The sequence below is a fragment of the Ranitomeya imitator genome, chromosome 5 (genome assembly GCF_032444005.1).
Source record: "Ranitomeya imitator isolate aRanImi1 chromosome 5, aRanImi1.pri, whole genome shotgun sequence".
Lineage (NCBI taxonomy): Eukaryota > Metazoa > Chordata > Amphibia > Anura > Dendrobatidae > Ranitomeya > Ranitomeya imitator.
The window spans coordinates 635,062,798-635,085,571 of NC_091286.1; the positions used below are offsets into that span (position 1 = coordinate 635,062,798).

Genomic DNA, 22,774 nt, shown 5'->3' on the forward strand with positions numbered 1-22,774 from the left:
TCTAGCAATCACTGTCAGGGTGATGTTTATTTAATTAACTTGAGCAGCACTAATGTGGCTGCGGTTGTACATGTTTCTTCGTAATCCTGGGATCATTAACCTGTTTTATGTCACCATTACCTTTTTCCCAGCTGCTGTCAGAAATTGAGGAGCACCTGACCTGCACTATATCCCAGGTGGAGCCTGATATGAAGGTGCCCCTGGATGAATTTGATGGGAAAGTGACCTATGGACAAAGGAGAGCGGCTGGAGGTACGTACAGCGGAGCTAATGCTCTAAATGAGGGTGTAGTCCCACGTCCAAGTGCAGATCATCATTTCCAGGCCGGAAATAATTGAAAGTGTGGGTGTGAGGTGGGCGCTAACTTTGAAGAGGTTATCCAGGACTATTTTTTTACCCTATGGGCTTAAGAACCAACAGACAGGTCATTATTAACTACCAGCGAGTTCTGCCCGGCCCCGATAAAGATTGATCACAGACTGCTGCTGCAAGTGATTCCGCCACATCTGCTGACGTTATGTCGACAGGCTTCTCTTCTGCTGTCAATCAGCATGATGATGCCCCATCAACAGAGTCAAAACTGCGGGAAGCCGGCTGTCAATCAGCATATAAACCAAAAAAAGAAAGAACCGAACACCCACTAAGTGTGGAAATGGATACTAAATATGACTAAACAGATGACAAAGCATCAAATATAGTGATATACAAAAGATCCATACCAGACGGGGTATATCTATAATATAACGCTGGGAGCGTCACTCTGTCCGAAGCCTTTATAGACTGCGCAAGCGCCGGCGCAGTCTGGGCCTCACAGAGTGACGCTCCCAGGAGATCGCGGTATGTGTAAACACTGAACGCACACCGCGATCTCCACCGGAGAGTCAGGGACCGCCAGGAGGGTAAGTATATTCACCTGTTCCCCGTTCCAGCGCTGCGTGTGGCTCCGTCTGCCGGGTCCTCTGCTGTGACGTTCCCAGTTCAGAGGGCGCGATGACGCGCTTAATGCGCGCCGGCGCCGCCCTCTGACTGAACAGTCACAGCTAGAGGAGCCGGAAGATGGCGGCGCGCAGCGCTGGAACGGGACAGACAGGTGAGTATTGCAAGTGCTGGGGGCCTGAGCTAGCGGTGACGCCGGCACCTGACCCCCACAGCGCGCCCGTGTCCCCGCCTGCTCAGGCCCCCCAGCACTCGGCGCCCAGCGACGATAGGCGAGTATGGTATTTTTATTTTTTTTTATATATATGGCAGCAGCATACGGGGCATATATAATGGAGCATCTTATGGGGGGCATATAATACAATGGTGGCGCAGGATGGGAGCAGCACATGACAGAACGGGCGCAGGATGGCAGCAGCACATGACAGAACGGGCGCAGGATGGCAGCAGCACATGACAGAACGGGCGCAGGATGGCAGCAGCACATGACAGAACGGGCGCAGGATGGCAGCAGCACATGACAGAACGGGCGCAGGATGGCAGCAGCACATGACAGAACGGGCGCAGGATGGCAGCAGCACATGACAGAACGGGCGCAGGATGGCAGCAGCACATGACAGAACGGGCGCAGGATGGTAGCAGCACATGACAGAACAGGGGCGCAGGATGGCAGCAGCACATGAAAGAACAGGGACACAGGATGGGAGCAGCACATGACAGAACAAGGGTGCAGGATGGGAGCAGCACATGACAGAACGGGCGCAGGATTGTAGCAGCACATGACAGAACGGGCGCAGGATGGCAGCAGAACATGACAGAACGGGCGCAGGATGGCAGCAGCACATGACAGAACGGGGGCGCAGGATGGAAGCAGCACATGACAGAACGGGTGCAGGATGGCAGCAGCACATGACAGAACAAGGGTGCAGGATGGGAGCAGCACATGACAGAACGGGCGCAGGATGAGAGCAGCACATGAAAGAACGGGGGCACAGGATGGGAGCAGCACATGACAGAACGGGGGCGCAGGATGGGAGCAGCACATGACAGAACAGGGGCGCAGGATGGGAGCAGCACATGAAAGAACGGGGGCGCAGGATGGCAGCAGCGCATGACAGAACGGGCGCAGGATGGGAGCAGCACATGACAGAACAGGGGCGCAGGATGGGAGCAGCACATGACAAAACGGGCGCAGGATGGGAGCAGCACATGACAGAATGGGGGCGCAGGATGGCAGCAGCACACGACAGAACGGGCGCACGATGGCGGCAGCAGCACATGACAAAACGGGCGCAGGATGGGAGCAGCACATGACAGAATGGGGGCGCAGGATGGCAGCAACATACGACAGAACGGGCGCAGGATGGGAGCAGCACATGAAAGAACGGGGGCACAGGATGGGAGCAGCACATGATAGAACGGGGGCATAGGATGGGAGCAGCACATGACAGGATGGGAGCAGCAAATGACAGAATGGAGGCACAGGATGGGTGCAGAACATGACAGAACGGGGGCGCAGGATGGGAGCAGCACATGACAGGATGGGAGCAGCAAATGACAGAATGGGAGCAGCAAATGACAGAATGGAGGCACAGGATGGGTGCAGAACATGTCAGAATGGAGGCGCAGGATGGGTGCAGCACATGTCACAATGGGGGCGCAGGATGGGAGCAGCACATGACAGAATGGGGGCGCAGGATGGGTGCAACACATGACAGAATGGGGGCGCAAGATGGGTGCAGAACATGTCAGAATGGGGGCGCAGGATGGGAGCAGCACATGTCACAATGGGGGCGCAGGATGGAAGCAGCACATGACAGAATGGGGGCGCAGGATGGGTGCAACACATGACAGAATGGGGGCGCAAGATGGGGGATGCAACACATGGCAGGATGGGGGCGCAGGATGGGTGCAGCACATGACAGGATGGGGATGCAGGATGGAGCAGCACATGTCAGAATGAGGGTGCAGGATGGGAGCAGCACATGTCAGAATGGGGGTGCAGGATGGGTGCAGCACATGACAGGATGGGGACGCAGGATGGAGCAGCTCATGACAGGATGGGGACGCAGGATGGAGCAGCACATACCAGGATGGAGACTATATACCAATATAGATGCTAGCCACCCGGGCGTAGAACGGGTTCAATAGCTAGTATAAGTATAACGTTTATTGAAAAAGGTTTAGAACATTAAATTTCAATAGTGAAATCCACTATACAACAAGGACAAACGTGAATGAGCAGCAAACAGCTAAAAAGAACAGCGCATCAGATGTAGCAAAATAGAGGATGCAGTGAAAGACTGCACAGAAAAATCCCTGCTGCACAGCCCACAACACCTGCAGCATAGATGCCAAAATGAACATCCGCCCACAATAAATAAACAACCTCATAGAGGGTAACGGATGGTAAAGCAGACTACAGATGCAAGTACTGATGACCCAGAGTACTGGACACCACTACTGCAACAAATAACACAAGGCAAGCATGATAACCCAAGATAAAGTAGACTAATAAATTCTGATACCTTGAGACATCTCAGCGGCAGGGTGCAGGCAGGGGGCAGAGAGCCTCGACGCGCGTTTCACCGCCTTGGCTTCGTCAGGAGGCGTGGCTAGTAAAAGAAGGGCCGGGGATTTTATCGAGAGGTGAGGGAGGCTCCAGCGAATCGGCGCGCTGGCCCAACATGATGTGTGCGCGTCAGCAGCGAGGCGGGCCGCTGCGCGCCATGGAGTATGTTTGCTGCTCATTCACATTTGTCTTTGTTGTATAGTGGATTTGACTATTGAAATTTAATGTTTTAAACCTTTTTCAATAAAAGTTATACTTATATATACCCCGTCTGGTATGGATTTTTTGTATATCACTATATTTGATGCTTTGTCATCTGTTTAGTCATATTTAGTATCCATTTCAGCACTTAGTGGGTGTTCGGTTCTTTCTTTTTTTGGTTTATATGTATTGACTGACGGGGCTTGCCCTCTGGTAGCTCTTAGGGCCGTTTGTAGGTTTATATGACTGTCAATCAGCATGATGACGCCCCATCAACATAGTCCTAACTGCGGGAAGTCGGCTGTCAATCAGCATGACGATGCCCCATCAACAGAGTCAAAACTGTGGGAAGCCGGCTGTCAATCAGCATGATGATGCCCCATCAACAGTCCTAACTGCAGGAAGTCGGCTGTCAATCAGCATGATGATGCCCCATCAACAGTCCTAACTGCAGGAAGTCGGCTGTCAATCAGCATGACGATGCCCCATCAACAGAGTCAAAACTGTGGGAAGCCGGCTGTCAATCAGCATGATGATGCCCCATCAACAGTCCTAACTGCAGGAAGTCGGCTGTCAATCAGCATGATGATGCCCCATCAACAGTCCTAACTGCAGGAAGTCGGCTGTCAATCAGCATGATGATGCCCTATCAACAGTGAAATCTGCGGGAAGCAGGCTGTCAATCAGCATGACGCCCCATCAACAGAGTCAAAACTGCGGGAAGCAAGCTGTCAATTAGCATGACGCCCCATCAACAGAGTCCTAACTGCAGGGAGCCGGCTGTCAATCAGCATGACAACAGCAATCACGGCTGTCGATAGAGCTGCTCTGTTGACAAGGAGCAGCTGACTCGCCGGCAGGAGTGGTTGGTGGCGGGTAGAATAGGCAGTTAGTTTCCTCTGTTAGTAACTACCTGCTTGTTCGTTTTTAGGCCCATAGTACATGCAGTTAGATTTGTGAGCGGCAGTGTTATAGACAGGACGAGCCCAGCAGATATATGGATTTGTGGTAATTCTTGCTCATTCTGGTCTTATGAGTCCAGTTGGCCATTCTAATCCAGTAATTGACAACTGGCCATGTATATTTATACAGCAAAGGCTGTCAGTCACAGATAGATCCGCCTACTGGACTCCTTGGATAGAATGAGCGGGAATGAAAATGAATGAAATACATGTAATACAGAAAGGTTTCCCCCAAACTTATATATAAAACTTCTTAATTCCTCCAGTTCTATAAGGGTATGTGCACACAACTTCTTCTTTTTCAGGCGAGTCCACTCCATACCTCACCTGAAAAAGCACTAAATAAACAAAGTTCACGCATGTGTAAAAGCCGTAATGTGCACATACCCTTAGGCTATGTGCACACGTTGCGGATTAGGCTTAGGAATTTCTGGTGCGGATTCTGCCTCTCCTGGCAGAAAACGCAGCTGCGGATTTGTCACGTTTGTTTTGCGGTTCCGCAGCGTTTTTTGTGCGTTTTTGCTGCGGTTTTCTTGCGGATTTGCTGCGTTTTTTTGCCCCTGCGGTTTTTTATAATGGAATGGGTACAAAAATGCTGCAGATTCACAAAAAAGAAGTGACATGCTACTTCTTTTAAACCGCATCGTTTCCACAGCGGATTTTCCGCAAAGTGTGCACAGCATTTTTTTTTCTCATTGATTTACATTGTACTGTAAATCAATTGCGGATCTGCAGCGTTTCTGCACCGCAAAAAACGCTGCAGATCTGCAGAGAATCCGCAACGTGTGCACATACCCTCACCCTTCCGTTCACACCACCTGGTTCCATTTAACTAGAACATATCTTATATTATTATATATTTTAATATAATTTTTTTCCCCATTTTTGTAGGCGGCCTCTATAAAGGACACGTAGACATCTTGGCCCCGACAGTGCAGGAATTGGCAGCACTGGAGAAAGAGGCGCAGACGTCTTTCTTGCACCTGGGATATCTGCAGAACCAGCTCTTCAGAACCTTCTAAACATCTGCTGTGGGGACGTCGGGCATCTTCGGAGACCTGACCACCCTCGTGGAGCCGGTGGCTCATATATTCAGTTCCCTGACCCAATTTGGAGAAATAAGTCATTAAACATTTTAGGTTCATTGGATTTTCCTCATCTGTAAATTCTAGACATTTAATTTAGGAGATGAAACGTCCTTTAGTTCAGTTTTCATGGTGACAACGTAGAGTGCATGCGGTGGAAATAATAAATGCTGCAAGTTAAAACTTGGTTGCTTTTGTGTGGTATCTGGAAATGTGTCTTTTTTCTCCTGTCCGCCACATTAACAATGAAGCCTCATGGGTCTGGGCGGGAGTAATTAAAAAAATCAAAATAAAACCTTGTACTCGCCCACTTGATGGGAGCCATTCCTCTGTTCTAGCAGCCGGATTTGTTGGCATCTCCTCTGGTCATAAATGAATATTATTAATGTAGATAAATATAAGATCATGTGCTTTAGCCAAGAAAAGTACAATAATGTGCTTAATAGTAAAACATTTGGTAAAATTGTCACAGAAAAATACTTGAGGGTGTAGGCGGACGACAAACTCTAGTGACCAATGCCAGGCAGCTGCTGCCAAGGCAAAGTAAATCACGGGATGACTATAAAGAGGCAGAGATTCTCTTGGCAAGAATATGGGGTCTAATTCATTTTTTTAAGTCTTTTTTTTTTTTCTTTATCTTGCAATATTCATTGACTTTTTTTCAACCAAATTGATGATAATTAAAAATGCTCTTTACCTTTGTTCTTAGCCCATATTAAGACTTTTTAGTACCACACGTTTCCCCAAATACTGCACAGAAATATCTGGCGAAACCTAAAGTCTCTCAAGGGGTGCAGGTGGGATGTTTGGGGGGGACTGGAGTACATTCAGGCCAAATTTTGCGACTATTCAGAAAGTCAAAATTGATGAATCGGACGAAAAGATCAAGAAAGCAAATTCGAGTTTAGAAATCTGACTTTTGTCGGTGATCACACTGGAATGTCCCTGGAAATCCCAGTCATTCTGAAACTGTTGCTTTTTGTGACACATTGTCCTTTATGTTAGTAGTAAATTCGTCATTATGTTCTTTTTTTTTTATTTCTGAAAATTGTAGAAAATTTTTCAATTTTCAAACTTGCCTTATACCAGATAGTCATTCTACACAAACTACTTAATAAATAAGACCTCTACTCGTGCATCAGCATCGTTATTAAAATAATGTCCTTTTATTTTCTTAGGGGGTAAAAAAGGTGTAAAAGTTGAGCATCAATTTTTTTATTCTTTTTTTGAAAATTTTACCAAAATTTCTTTTTTTTAATCTATTTAGTTTTGAAGTGTATTTCAAGGAATTCTATTTTGGATAAAGCACCAAAAGTGATACATCAAGGGGTAAAATTGCCGCTGATCATGGCCGATGCAGCCAGGTTGTCAGTTGCACTGATATCTGCTGCATTTTTGTCCATTGGGGGGCGCTATTCTCTTATGGAAGAGAAGATCCTGGAAGATTTGGGCTCCAGGAACAATGGAAAAAAAATGTTAAAATATAACTTTTACTGCACAATTAAATACTGAGAAAAAACCCCAAAAAGATTAAAGAACCATAAGCTGACGCGTTTCGGGTTCGCAACCTTTATTCATAGCTTTTCTCTTATGCCTCAGGTCGGAACAAAGGTGATCATTCAGGGGTTAAACTAAATCTAAAAAGAAAAAATGTTTTAAATAATATTGTCTTTTTGCAAAATGTGCACAGAACAGGAAAAAAAAAGTCCTCTGAAAAAAATTAAAAAATGCAGGCTCGGCGTTTTGAGGCAACCTACGTGCAATATTTGGCTGAGTGCAGGGGCCGTCTGAGCGTCGCCTGTGCCGTCTGAATAAATGAGAAGAAATATCTGGCCTACTTTCGGAGCTCGGCTGATGTCGCCAAGGCAACAGGGCTTTGTTTATCCTAGAGGATTGTCAACAAGTAGCAATAAAGGGCCAATCCCATTACAGCCTCGTGACCCAGCCCCTCATATATACAGTATAATTGATGGAAGGCTATTTTTAGAGATGGCTTTTCTTCGCAATTCCAATTGCGGCCACAAGATGGCGATAGAGATTCATATAAATATATATATATTTATATACTACTAGATGGTGGCCCGATTCTAACGCATCGGGTATTCTAGAATATGTATGTAGTTTATTTATGAAGATTTTAGAATAATACAATGAATACACAGGATTCGGCTGGCTGGGCACGACCAATTAGTGAAGCGTGGTTCAAATCCCGTGCCAGTTCACGGCCGGACTGCACCTGTCGCTGATTGTTCGCGGCCGGCCACGTAGTATATAGCACTGCCACGTAGTATATTGCAGCCCATATAGCATATAACACCGCCACGTAGTATATAATATAGCTCACATAGTATATAACAGCCCACGTAGTGTATAACACAGCCCACGTAGTGTATAACACAGCCCACGTAGTGTATAACACAGCCCATGTAGTGTATACCACAGTCCACGTAGTATATTGCACAGCCCACGCAGTATATTACACAGTCACATAGCATATAACAGCCCATGCAGTATATAACAGCCACATAGTCCCACACAGTATATTGCACAGTCCACGTAGTATATAGCACAGCCACGTAGTATATTGCACAGCCCACATAGTATATAGCACAGCCACGTAGTATATTGCACAGCCCACGCAGTATATAGCACAGCCCACGCAGTATATTACACCCACGTAATATATTACACAGCCCACGTAGTATATTGCACAGCCGACGTATATAGCACAGCCCATGCAGTATATAACACAGCCCACATAGTCCCAAGTAGTATATTGCACAGCCACGTAGTATATTGCACAGCCGGCGCAGTATATAACAGCCCACGCAGTATATAGCACAGCCCACGCAGTATATAGCACAGCCCACGCAGTATATAGCACAGCCCACGCAGTATATTACACCCACGTAATATATTACACAGCCCACGTAGTATATTGCACAGCCGACGTATATAGCACAGCCCACGCAGTATATAGCACAGCCCACGCAGTATATAGCACAGCCCACGCAGTATATTACACCCACGTAATATATTACACAGCCCACGTAGTATATTGCACAGCCGACGTATATAGCACAGCCCATGCAGTATATAACACAGCCCACATAGTCCCAAGTAGTATATTGCACAGCCACGTAGTATATTGCACAGCCGGCGCAGTATATTACACAGCCCACGCAGTATATAGCACAGCCCACGCAGTATATAGCACAGCCCACGCAGTATATAGCACAGCCCACGCAGTATATAGCACAGCCCACGCAGTATATTACACAGCCCACGTAGTATATAGCACAGCCACGTAGTATATTGCACAGCCCACGCAGTATATTACAGCCACGTAATATATTACACAGCCCACGTAGTATATTGCACAGCCCACGCTGTATATTACAGCCACGTAATATATTACACAGCCCACGAAGTATATAGCACAGCCACGTAGTATTTCTCCTTCGCCACATTGGGGGACACAGGACCATGGGTGTTATGCTGCTGTCACTAGGAGGCTGACACTAAGCTGAGACAAAAAAAGGTTAGCTCTTCCCCTGCAGTATACACCCTCATGCTGGCTTCCAGAGACCCAGTTCAAGCTTAGTGTCCGTAGGAGGCACACTGGTTTTAAACCTTTCTATTCCGGACGAAGGGGGCGACGGATTCTTTCATGTTCCGATCTCCCCCGAACCAACAACAGGCGAGCACGGGAGTTTCACCTCTCCGTATCCTCTCCTGCGACGTGGGAAGCTACTGCCGGTGCTGACCCTTTTGGGCGACGGGCCCCTTTCACGGGCACCGATCTCCCCCCTACGTACAGACGAGCACTGGTGTATTCCTCCAGTATCCTCTTCTGCAGCCAGGCCTTTATTGCCGGACATCTGCCCTGCCACCAGGTTTCACCCTCGGCTGTACAGAGGCACTTTTTCACTGTGGCGTCCGTGCAGCCCCCCACTGCATCACCACTGATTATGCGGCTGATGACAGGTGGTGGATGGTTCCTCTCCACCTCCCCTTTCAGGGGATGGTGGATGGAGGCTTCCCAACCCCTGCACCGTCCTTTTCACCCCAGGGACACCTCACCTAGGCCTTGTGTGCAGCAGCTTCTCCCTTCGGGGTAAGTGTCTGGGGGGAGAGAGGGGTCGGCGTTTCAGTGGTCCGGAGGGCTCCCTCTTAGCAGCGGCACATTTTTCTCTGGGCCCCATAACTTCCGGTCCTCAGCGGCTGCGCGCCGGGCCGAAGCCGCAAATTTAGTCCCCGGCTTCGGCCTAGCTGCAGGCCGCATCCCGACAGGCTCCGCCCCCTTTTTCGCGTCATCTTGCGGCGCCGCCCCCCGTTCCTGGCGCTTCTCGCCGCCTGCGAGATCTCTCTCCCTGATCTCGGCGGCCATCTTGGATTCCTTCACTGCACGCCGCAGCTCCAGCTCTATCAGCAGCAGCTTCCCCCACGTGCAGCGCTGTGATCGCCGGCCGTCGCCTACGTCTCACTTCCTCTGCGGGACACAGGACCTCGGGTAAGGAGGCCTCGTCAGCCTCTCCTCTGCAGCGCCGCCCTCGCTTCCGTAGTTTTTAGACCCTGTGGTCTATCTTACATTAGGTACACCATGTCCCAGTCAAGGTCTAAAAAATCCTCTAAGGTGCATACGACCTTTTTTTCTGCGTGTACCACCTGCCAGGCTCCACTTCCTCGGCCTCAAAGTTCCCCCCTCTGCTCTGCCTGCGATGCCCCATGTGCCCAGGAGCCCTCCACCGCCACCGACCCCGGCGTATCTAGTCCCCCCGCGTGGGTCGCTTCACTTTCGCAGTCCGTGGATTTTTTAGCCAATGCCATCAAATCCATTCAGAACCCTCCTGGGGAACGGGGCAATCCTTTACATGTGTTTAGAGATCCCTCCGTAACAGGGGAATCGTCGGCCAGCAGGGGCCGCTCTCTCCGGAAAGAGGCACGGTCATCCAGAAAACGGATCCGCACTACCTCTCCTGAGCGCTCACCTCACCACTCAGCTTCTGGCAGCTCCACCTCTCGCTCACCCTCTTTGGGGGCTCGTAGCGATCACGACTCTGAATGAGTCCGATGTTTCCTTAGACCCGGATGCTCCGGAGTTTAGATCTACTGTTGACTCCCTCATTGAGGCAGTCAATCACGCACTTAAAGTGGACGATGACGCTAATTCTGCTCCGGACCACTCAGTCTCCTTTACTAGAACCAAGCGTTCTCATAAGACTTTCGCCTCTCACGCAGATTTTCTGGATATAGTCAGGCGACACAGGGAGCGTCCGGATAAGCGTTTCACGGGAAAAAGGCCCTGGAATCGAAGTATCCTTTTTCAGCAGATCTCGTGAAAGACTGGACCGATTCCCCTCTAGTAGATCCTCCGGTGTCGCGCCTTGCTTCCAAAACGCTCCTATCCGTTCCGGATGGCGCTTCAATTAAGAATCCCACAGAACGCCAGCTAGATTCCCTAGCTCGCTCAGTGTACGAAGCCTCAGGTTCTTCCCTATCTCCCTCCTTAGACGACCTCCTCATAAAGGGTCCGTCTTATCAGTCCTGCGAGGCAAGCGTCCACATTACCTTGGATTCTCTTTCGCGCCTGGGCTGGTTGATCAACTTGGACAAGTCCTCTCCCGTTCCTGCCCGACGGATCTCCTTTCTGGGAATGATCCTGGACACTTCAAGGGGTCTGGTCTTGCTTCCTCGGTCCAAGGCCCAAGAGCTTCAGCAAGGAGCCCGAACGCTCTGCCATCCTCGCCCGCGACCCATTCGGTTCGCCATGAAGATCCTGGGAAAAATGGTTGCAGCAATCGAAGCGGTTCCTTTCGCTCAACTCCATCTCCGCCCCTTGCAACAGGCTCTGCTGGACAACTGGGACAGGAGTCTCTCATCTCTCGACCGTCCTTGCCCATTGTCTCCGCGGATCAGACAATCTCTTGTATGGTGGACCCTGGGTCCATCTCTTCTCCAGGGGAAGTCCTTTCTCCCGATCCGCTGGTTAGTGGTAACCACCGACGCCAGTCTCCTCGGCTGGGGTGCGGTGTTTCTTCACCACTCTACCCAGGGCCGTTGGACAGTTCGGGAGTCGAGGCTCCCTATCAACATCCTGGAGATTCGTGCGATCAGACTTGCCCTGAGTCGCTTTCACGCCCTGCTCGCGGGTCACCCAATACGAGTCCAATCGGACAACGTCACGGCGGTGGCTTACATCAACCACCAGGGGGGTACCCGCAGCAGGGCGGCGATGCAGGAAGTCTCCCACATTCTTCATTGGGCCGAAACCAACCATTCCACCATTTCCGCGGTGCACATTCCGGGAGTCGAAAACTGGGCGGCGGACTTTCTGAGCCGTCAGGGCCTTGCCTCGGGGGAGTGGGAACTCCATCCAGAGGTTTTTCGACAGATCTGCCTTCACTGGGGGACCCCGGACGTGGATCTGATGGCGTCCAGATTGAACGCCAAGGTTCACAACTTCATTGCGCGCTCTCGGGATCCCCAGGCTATCGGAGTGGATGCATTGATATCCCCGTGGCATCAGTTTCAACTCCCATACGTGTTTCCTCCCCTTCCCTTACTGCCGAAGGTGATCCGAAAGATCAAGACGGAGGGGGTTCCGGTCATTCTGGTCGCCCCAGATTGGCCACATCGCGCTTGGTACGCGGAGCTCGTTCAGCTCGTAGCCGACGTTCCCTGGCGGTTACCAGACCGCCCAGACCTGCTTCGCCAAGGACCGATCTGCCACCAGAGCTCAGGGGCCCTACGTTTAACGGCGTGTCTGTTGAAACCTGGATTCTAACTCGAGCCGGTTTCTCTCAGCAGGTCATTCCCACCATGATAAGCGCTCACAAGGCGTCTTCCGCTTCCATTTTCCACCGCACCTGGAAAACCTTCTTCTCATGGTGCAGGCTCCGAGGTCACCCTCCGCTCGTTTTCTCTATCCCTTGCATCTTGGATTTTCTTCAGTCCGGTTTGGACTCCGGCTTGGCACTGAGTTCCCTCAAAGGTCAGATCTCAGCGTTATCCGTGCTGTTCCAACGCAGGATCGCTGCCAACCTTCAAGTCAAGACTTTCATTCAGGGGGTCTCCCATGTGGTACCCCCCTACAGAATGCCGTTAGAGACCTGGGATCTCAACTTGGTCCTGGGGGTTCTTCAGGAACCTCCGTTTGAACCCCTTCAGGACGTTCCGCTTTCTGTACTCTCCTGGAAGGTTGCCTTCCTGGTAGCCGTGACGTCTATCAGAAGGGTCTCAGAATTGGCCGCTTTATCCTGCCAGGCTCCTTTTCTTGCCTTTCATCAGGACAAGGTAGTGCTACGTCCTTCTCCGGCCTTTCTTCCTAAGGTGGTCTCATCCTTTCATCTTAACGAGGACATCATTCTTCCCTCTTTTTGCCCGCAGCCCAAACACAGGGTTGAGAAGGCCCTTCATACCCTGGATGTGGTACGGGCCCTTAGGAGGTACATTTCCAGAACGGCTCATTTCAGAAAATTGGACGCCCTTTTTGTTCTCCCGGAGGGTCACAGAAAGGGTTTGGCTGCGTCTAAAGCCACGATAGCCAGATGGATTCGATCTGCTATCCAGGAATCCTATCAGGTCAGGGGCAGCCCTATCCCGGCAGGGATTAGAGCACACTCCACTCGGTCGATGGGTGCTTCCTGGGCCATCCGGCACTAGGCAACAGCGGAGCAGGTTTGCAAGGCCGCAACGTGGTCCAGCCTGCATACTTTCTCAAAGCACTACAACGTTCACATTCACTCCTCTGCGGACGCGGCCCTTGGCAGGCGTAATCTGCAAGCGGCCGTTGCGCATTTGTAGTCAGATGGTACACGGAGTTATTTGGTTGTATTGTTTCCCTCCCAGGGACTGCTTTGGGATGTCCCATGGTCCTGTGTCCCCCAATGTGGCGAAGGAGAAATAGGGATTTTTGTGTGTACTCACCGTAAAATCCTTTTCTCCGAGCCACTCATTGGGGGACACAGCACCCACCCTGGTAGCCTTACGGCTCGTTAGCTTTTTTAGTTTTTGACTGTTTTTTGACATGTTATACTCTGTTACTTGATATTTTGTTGTTATTCTCCTACTGCTTTTGCACTGAACTGGGTCTCTGGAAGCCAGCATGAGGGTGCATACTGCACGGGAGGAGCTAACCTTTTTTTGTCTCAGCTTAGTGTCAGCCTCCTAGTGACAGCAGCATAACACCCATGGTCCTGTGTCCCCCAATGAGTGGCTCGGAGAAAAGGATTTTACGGTGAGTACACACAAAAATCCCTATATTGCACAGCCGACGTAGTCTATAACACAGCCCACGCAGTATATAGCAGCCCATGCAGTATATTACAGCCACGTAATATATTGCACAGCCGACGTAGCATATAGCACAGCAACGTATATAACACAGCCCATGCAGTATATAACAGCCCACGTAGTCCCAAGTAGTATATAGCACAGCCACGTATTATATTGCACAGCTGACGTAGTATATAACAGCCCACGCAGTATATAACATTGCCCACGCAGTATATAGCAATGTGGGACCCATATCCCAGTTAAAAAAAAAAAAAATTAAAATAAAAAATAGTTATATACTCACCCTCCGACGGCCCCTGGATCCAGCCCAGGCCTTTCCCGCTACTTGCACACCGGTCCGGTCCAAAGCGGCAATAACACGTGATGATGTAGCGGTCTCACGAGACCGTTACGTCATCTCCGGTCATTGCCGCAATGCATTCTGGGGACTGGAGCGGCGCGCGAGGAGCGGGAAAGGCCTGGGCTGGATCCGGGGGCCGTCAGAGGGTGAGTATATAATTTTTTTTATAGGCAGCATCAATAGTAAAAAGTTGGTCAAACAGAGGGTTAATGGCAGCGATAATGGACTGCCTAACACCGCGTTATGCCGCGGTGTAAGGCAGTCCAGATAAGGCTATGTGGGCGCTGACTGGGGGGGGAGTAGGGAGGGGCCAATTCACGTGCGGACTGTGCCCGTAGCTGATTGGTTGCGGCCTCGGGCCGCAACCAATCAGCGACACAGGATTTCCATGACAAACAGATGGAAGTGACCCTTAGGGTATGTGCACACATTGCGGATTCTCTGCAGTACAATGTAAATCAATGAGAAAAAAAATGCTGTGCACACTTTGCGGAAACGCTGTGGTTTAAAAGAAGTAGCATGTCACTTCTTTTTTGTGATTCTGCAGCGTTTTTGTACCCATTCCATTATAGAAAACCGCAGGGGTAAAAAAACGCATCAAATCCGCAAGAAAACCGCAGCAAAAATGGCGACAAATCGACAGGAGAGGCAGAATCCGCACCAGAAATTCCTAAGCCTAATCCGCAACGTGTGCACATAGCCTTAGACAATTACATAGTAGATTTTTTTTTTATTCTGCCTTGTCCTTTTAAATGCAGCCGGCGCTAGCCAGAGATGTCCAGTCCGATTTTTTTTTTTTTCCAGCCGTTTTTTTTTTTTTTTGCTTCACTTACTCAAGATTAATTCTAATTAGAGATCGATCTGTAACGAGTCTATTTTGTAGTGAACTTGCCCCAAAATTTGGGGTTTCAAACTTGAAATTTTGGATATTTGATTTGCACGAATTTACCAAAATGGCTTTTGATTTTTGGGCCAGGGGGAAGGGGTTAAAATAATAAAATACATTATACTCGCCCGTCCTGGGCTCTCACCTGTCACTTACGAGTGCGACCCCTGGCTTTCACTGATGACACTCGTACCTATGATATTCTATGGAGCCATTCATACGTCTGATTTTTTTTTTTTTTTTTCCTGGGACCAAGAGGTATTTCGGGAAATCTTATCTGCTTGTAATAGTTTTAGGTGCACATTAAAATATTGAGTATTGTATATCATTTCATGAAAAAAATGCAAAAGTACCATGCAGAATTCCTTCCATGAAATAATCATTGGATAATAGCTGGGAAGTCTTCCAAGTTATGCAATGATGAATCGGTCGCTGAAATTGGCAGGGAGGGAGCGGGACGTATCCCAGTCATGGATATATCTATGTGTATACATGCAATACTCCATTACATGACATGATGAATATACAAGCAGGGCTGTAAAAGGCACTAAGAAAAATACTATAGTAACACTGATAAATAATGCCGGTCCGCTCCGCTGCTGTGATCGGGACTATGTTGCCCGACTACCATGACCTGTAGACCTGTAGAGGAGTTTGCGGTCGCTTCCGATGTTGCATGCCACTTTCGGCATCAGGCTTTTAGTCTACAGGACTTCCCACGTCTGTGTAACCCCCTGCTGGTTCAGTGTCTGCGCAGTGCCTGCTGTGCTAAACTGTTGGCCATACAGTGTTAACACACAGCCCTGTAAATCAGAGGCGTACATATCGAATTGGACTATGCGACTGCTGTGGTGTCCTTGTCTGTCACATTTCCCCCAATAAAGATCATACCTTTTTTTTGTAGAAGATCTGATGGGCCATTCATGAGAAATTCTGCTGTGGATCTACATGCAAATTAGGCTGGAAGTACACTTGGAAGAAGCAGTCCTTAAAGGGGTCGTCTTCTTTCGATATTTGCAGATGATACAAAACTATGTAAAGCAGTTAATACAAGAGAAGATAGTATTCTGCTACAGATGGATCTGGATAAGTTGGAAACTTGGGCTGAAAGGTGGCAGATGAGGTTTAACAATGATAAATGTAAGGTTATACACATGGGAAGAAGGAATCAATATCACCATTACACACTGAACGGGAAACCACTGGGTAAATCTGACAGGGAGAAGGACTTGGGGATCCTAGTTAATGATAAACTTACCTGGAGCAGCCAGTGCCAGGCAGCAGCTGCCAGGGCAAACAGGATCATGGGGTGCATTAAAAGAGGTTTGGATACACATGATGAGAGCATTATACTGCCTCTGTACAAATCCCTAGTTAGACCGCACATGGAGTACTGTGTCCAGTTTTGGGCACCGGTGCTCAGGAAGGATATAATGGAACTAGAGAGAGTACAAAGGAGGGCAACAAAATTAATAAAGGGGATGGGAGAACTACAATACCCAGATAGATTAGCGAAATTAGGATTATTTAGTCTAGAAAAAAGACGACTGAGGGTCGATCTATTAACCATGTATAAGTATATAAGGGGACAATACAAATATCTCGCTGAGGATCTGTTTATACCAAGGAAGGTGACGGGCACAAGAGGGCATTCTTTGCGTCTGTAGGAGAGAAGGTTTTTCCACCAACATAGAAGAGGATTCTTTACTGTTAGGGCGGTAAGAATCTGGAATTGCTTGCCTGAGGAGGTGGTGATGGCGAACTCAGTCGAGGGGTTCAAGAGAGGCCTGGATGTCTTCCTGGAGCAGAACAATATTGTATCATACAATTATTAGGTTCTGTAGAAGGACGTAGATCTGGGGATTTATTATGATGGAATATAGGCTGAACTGGATGGACAAATGTCTTTTTTCGGCCTTACTATGTTACTATGTTACTATGTAAATCCCGGTTCCGTACTGCAATTTGTTATAAAAGCTTTACTCAACATCCCCAGGTCCAGCGCTGACTCTCCACCGCTGTTCCCAGTACTTGATATTGGCTGCAGTGCTGGCGTTACGTCGACAAAGCGGCAGGAAATCATTGAGCTCAGCGGCTCTGCCCATGGAAATGGAATGTCCACCTAAGAGCTGTTGAGCTCGCTGATTGGCTGCAGCGCTGACGTTACGTTGACAAGGTGGCATGAAATCATTGACCTCAGCGGCTCTGCCCATGCAGATGGAATGTCCACATAAGAGCTGTTGAGCTCACTGATTGGCTGCAGCGCTGACATTATGTTGACAAGGCGGCAGCCCATCACTGAGCTCATCTGCTCTGCCCATGTAGACGGAATGTCCACCTCAGAGCCGTTGATCTCACTGATTGGCTGCAGCGCTGTTATTACGTTGACAAGGCGACAGGAAATCACTGAGCTCAGCGGCTCCGCCCATGTAGATAGAATGTCCACCTAAGAGCTGTTGAGCTCGCTGATGGGCTGCAGTGCTGACGTTACGTTGAAAAGGTGGCAGCCAATCACTGAGCTCAGCAGCTCTGCCCATGTAGACAGAATATCTACCTCAGAGCCGTTGAACTCACTGAAAAGGCAGGACACACATTTACATGCACATTGTGCAAACAGCCTGAAAATAACGATATGAACTGGGATACAGACTGGTGTGCATACAGCATGTCAGTCTGTTTGCACCATGTGCACATAAAGGTGTGACCTGCCTTTCCTTGAGCTGGGCATTATATTGAGGTGGCTGTTTATCAATTAGTTGAGCTCAGTCCTTCTCAACCCTTATCCACATGTATGTCACTTGACAAACAGTAAGGTTTTCAATATTAGAGTTAGGACCGTCCCAATTAGGGTCACCGTGAAGTGGTGGGATGGCTTTTGCATTTTTTCAAATCAAAAAACATGTTAACCTAGTACTGTATTATTATTTTTATGCACTGTTGCTGTTTAATTTACTACAGGGTATTTAATCATTATGTTTCTGTGTTTGGTTCTCTTATAATTAGTAACTGTGACACAGGTGTCTCCTGACCTGGTGTCATCTTTTAAACTCTTCCTCTGAGAACATAGGTTTCCACTATTAGATTCCTACTACTGTAATTCTCCTTTTACTTTCACTTTTGGCTTTGACCAGCAGATGGCGGCGTTTACTTGCAATTACTCAGCTAGGCATCAACTTCAACTGTATTCTTCTCTGTTGTCCGCTTCCTTACACACGAATAGGAGCATGTTCACACTGGGCATCAAACAGACAAAACCCGACACAGAAACAAAATGAACAAATACCCTGCTGTAAGTAATAAGTAAAAGCTATAGTGCATATAAGTAGATTGGCTACTTAATAAACACTTTTTTTATTTAAAAAAACAAAAAAGGGTAAAAGCTTTCTAGAAAATACATTGGAGACCATGGCTTAGGGCAATGACACCTCCAACTTGGCCACGCACCAGCAACATCCATTGTGGATAAGTTATCGTTCAGTCAGCAAACACAACATTCCCCATCATTTCTTACTCTTTCCCTGTATACTGTACGTGACCAGCGGCGCCATTTTACAGGACGAAGAGACACAAACAGTCTGACGCCAGCCGCTAGGAATATGTAATTGTCTCATCCCTTATAGTGGAACTGTCTTTTTATTTTGATTTCATAAATCAATAATACACATGAAAGTAAGCAATTGTGTAATATATCTTATCAGAGAGATCTGCTTCTTTCTCCTCTTGGACGGATCATTCTTTGACAATTCAGGGGTACAATCTGTTTTCAGTGCTGACAGGTTTTCCCATTACGGAGATAGGAGATGACAGTTGGAGCTCATAAAGTTCTATGGAGGGGGAGGAGCTAGAGACAGAGACATTCTACTGCAGGTTCTGCATAGAACGTTATAAGCACCAACCGCCATCTCCTATCTCAGTAATGTGAAAGTCGGTATTCACAGAAGACACATTTTACCCATGAAATAAACATTTTGTGAATAAAAGATCAGTCCAAGAGGAGAAAGAAGCAGATAAGATATATTACAAAGTTTCTTATTTTAAAAAAAAATGATGACATATCCTTAACCCATTCATGTCGGGGCGAATTTCAGTTTTTTTCTTTATTTTTTCCTCTCCTTCTTCCAAAAGTCATAACTTTTTTCTTTTCTCCATTCATACACCCTTAAGAGAGCTGATGTTTTTACCAATACCATTTTCAGGTAGATCCGATGTTTTGATTGCCTCTTATTGCATTATATTGTAATGTTTTGATGCCAACCCCCCCCCCCCATAATTCTGGAGTTTCAATTTTTTTTCATTACGCCGTTCACCAATCGGATTAATTTTTAAAAATATTTGGATAGACAAAATTTTTATGAACGCGGCGATACCAAATATGTGTATTTTTTTAATTATTATTTCTACATTCTTAATGGGGTCAAAAGAGAGTGATTTGAACTTTTTTTTTTTTTCATATTTGTAAAATTTTTTTTTAACTTTTCACTGTATGTAATAGTCCCTCAGGTGACTTGAAGCTGCGATCATCACGTCACGTCATATGGGGTCAATGGTGGTCTTAGTCCTAGCACCCCCATTGAAAAAGGGCCAAATGATCCTATTAAATAGCATCTATATCAGCTCCTATTTTGTAGTGCACGCTTATGCGACCAGCCGACCACCTATGTCTGATCACAAGCCCTACATATTACTCAGACCGACCAAAAGGGTCCTAAAATCTATATACAATTCGTGACTGAGGTATTCTAATATAAGGCATAATTCACACAACTGATCTCGCAGTGTTCCAGCAGGGCAGTATGCCATCTTGTATGCCCTTACCCAAGGGTTGCTGTTTCATGACTAGGGGCAGCTACCTTCTTTGTCCAAATATGCAGATTTGGTAGTGGAAAGGGAGAAAGAGGGAATCTGTGCTAGCAGTCATGACATTGACATCCAGACTGTCCTCAGATCTCAGTTAAGATTTTACTGCATTCTATGATCACCTAGGGTTGGCTCCTTTGCACTGGGGGTGGTCCTGGTTTTGTGGCCTTAATACAAATACTCAAGGGAATCTGTCAGGAGGTTTTTGTTTTGTAAGCTGAGAGTAGCATGATGTAGAAACAGACACTCTGATTCCAGGTATGTGCTACTTATTAGGCTGTGTTCCTGTTTCGTGTTTTATCAGCAGGAGATTATCGCTGTAGGACTAGGTGTCTCGTACCTCCTAGTCCAACCACTGGCAGCTTTCTGTATACTGCCAATCAGTGGTGTGGGCTGGGTTATACAAGGCTCAGAATTCAGAGCACTGCTTGATCTGCAGCAGAGAAACAGTACTTGTATCAAACTGAGAGCATGCAGACTAACTAGTGACACATCACTGCAATCAGAATCTCAGCACCTACATCATGCTGCCCTCAGACTACATAGCAAAAGCCTGGGGACAGATTCCCTTTAAAGGGAGTATGTCAGCATCAAATGACTGTTCAAACCAAGCACAGGGTTAATTGGCATGGCCCAGCAGTTCAGTGTATGTTCCCACCTACTTACTAACCTCTGCCCTGTAAAACCAGAACTGTCAATCAAAGAAGGGAGGACAGAGATAGATCTAAAACAAATAGGTGGAAAGGTGCTCTCAAATGATGCACTGAGCGCCTGTGCTTGGTTTGAACAGTCATTTTATGCAGACAGGCTCCCATTAAATGTTATACATATTTTGGGTATTTATTACAAATCCCTCTCTAAAAAGTGACAGCTCGGAAGAAAACGAGACACCAGAGAGACATTTCCTAGGTCTTACCTTCCGGCCAACTAACGTGCTACATTTGTGTTTGCTTGAGTGATTTTATTGATCTATACGTCAGCATTAATGCGTCCTGTTCTGCATTGTGTTCACAATATTTAATATGGCGTTTTCTGATGATTAGTGCAATGAAAAAGACATTTCTCTGCACTAATTGCTTTGCTCCAGCTTGTCGGCTCTGATTCACGCTGACTGCCAGTCAAGGCTCCGCTTTTGTTGGGTGAATGTTCTAGCCATGCAGGAACATCTTGTGACAGAACAGTCTATTGTGCGCCGCACTTTATATATACGCTATTCTCTTGGCAATCCTCATGATCTCGCTTGTAAACACATCAGAATAATCACATTTTTCCCTCTAGATCTTATTTTGCGCAGTGTAACAAACAAGAAGTCCACTGCCCCCGGAAATTGGACGAGCGAGGATGACTAGCACTGATAATTGCCTTTATACACGGTGTAATCGCCAATGATTTATCTGCCTACAGCTCCGAAATATTCTAGGCAGTAATCCACATTGTACAAATAGGACTAGAAAAAGGAGAAACCTCACTTCAGTTTGTCATTTGTTTTATTAATGTGTGATTTCTACTTATATGGCAGTACATTTATCTCCTTACAGGATATGGCACATCGGGGGGTATTTTTTAATTACTTAAAGGGGTCATCCACTACTTTTACTAAGGATAGGTCATCAATGCCTGATTGGCCCGGGGTCTCACACCCAGCACCCCCATCAATCAACTGTTAATGGTGGTGGCAACGTCCGCCGGCTGGAATTACTCACTTGTCGAAGTGGTCACTTGCTGAAGTACTTGCCGAAGTACACACTTGCTGAATTAGGCCCTTGCTGAAGTACTCGCTTGCCGAAGTACACGCTTGCCGAAGTACAAGCTGCGAAAGTACACGCTTGCCGAAGTACAGACTTGCCAAAGTACAAGCTTGCGAAAGTACACGCTTGCCGAAGTACAGACTTGCTGAAGTACAGTCTTGCCAAAGTACACGCTTGTCGAAGTACAAGCTTGCGAAAGTACACGCTTGCCGAAGTACAGACTTGCCGAAGAACAGACTTGCCGAAGTACACACTTGCCTAAGTATGCACTTGTTGAAGTACAAGCTTGCTGAAGTACACACTTGTTGAAGTACAAGCTTGCCGAAGTACATGCTTGCCAAAGTACACGCTTGTCGAAGTACAAGCTTACCGAAGTACACGCTTGCTGAAGTACTCACTTGCCGAAGTACACGCTTGCCGAAGTACATGCTTCCCGAAGTACAAGCTTGCCAAAGTACAAGCTTGCCAAAATACTCACTGCTCCGTCTTCTGCTAGTGCCAGGACTTGGACTTGTTATTTACATCAACAGGAGACAGTTGTGTATTAGCCAGTGGCGGCCACTACAAATAGATGTGGTAGCTTGGCAAGTGAGCACCTCTGGACAGCGGCCGCCGTGACCAGTAACATCTGATCGGCGGAGGTCACAGGTGATCAGACATTGATGACCTGTCCTAAGCGTAGGTCATCAATGTAAAAGTAGTGGACAACCTTAAAAGTAGTTTAAAAGTAACCTTAAAAGTACTTTTTGTAGGTTGTCCAAGACAACCTACAAAAGTAGTGGACAACGCAGAGATGGGGAACCTTTTTTTTATGCCAATGGCCATTTGGATATTTATGCCAAAAAATTATCAATTGAAAAATGATCCCGCTTTATTTGGTCAAACATTT

At 47.5% G+C, this 22,774-nt stretch overlaps 1 protein-coding gene across 1 annotated transcript in view; it reads left to right on the top strand.

Annotated features, from left to right (window-relative positions):
• Positions 1-5,939, top strand: part of DDX1 (DEAD-box helicase 1) — a 52,557-nt gene extending 46,618 nt beyond the window's left edge. Inside the window, exons 25-26 of the mRNA XM_069728116.1 lie at positions 132-252; positions 5,563-5,939. Of these exons, the coding sequence (XP_069584217.1) occupies positions 132-252; positions 5,563-5,693 (252 nt within the window). The 3' untranslated portion in view covers positions 5,694-5,939. The remainder of the gene's footprint in view (positions 1-131; positions 253-5,562) is intronic.
• Positions 5,940-22,774: the final 16,835 nt, after the last annotated feature.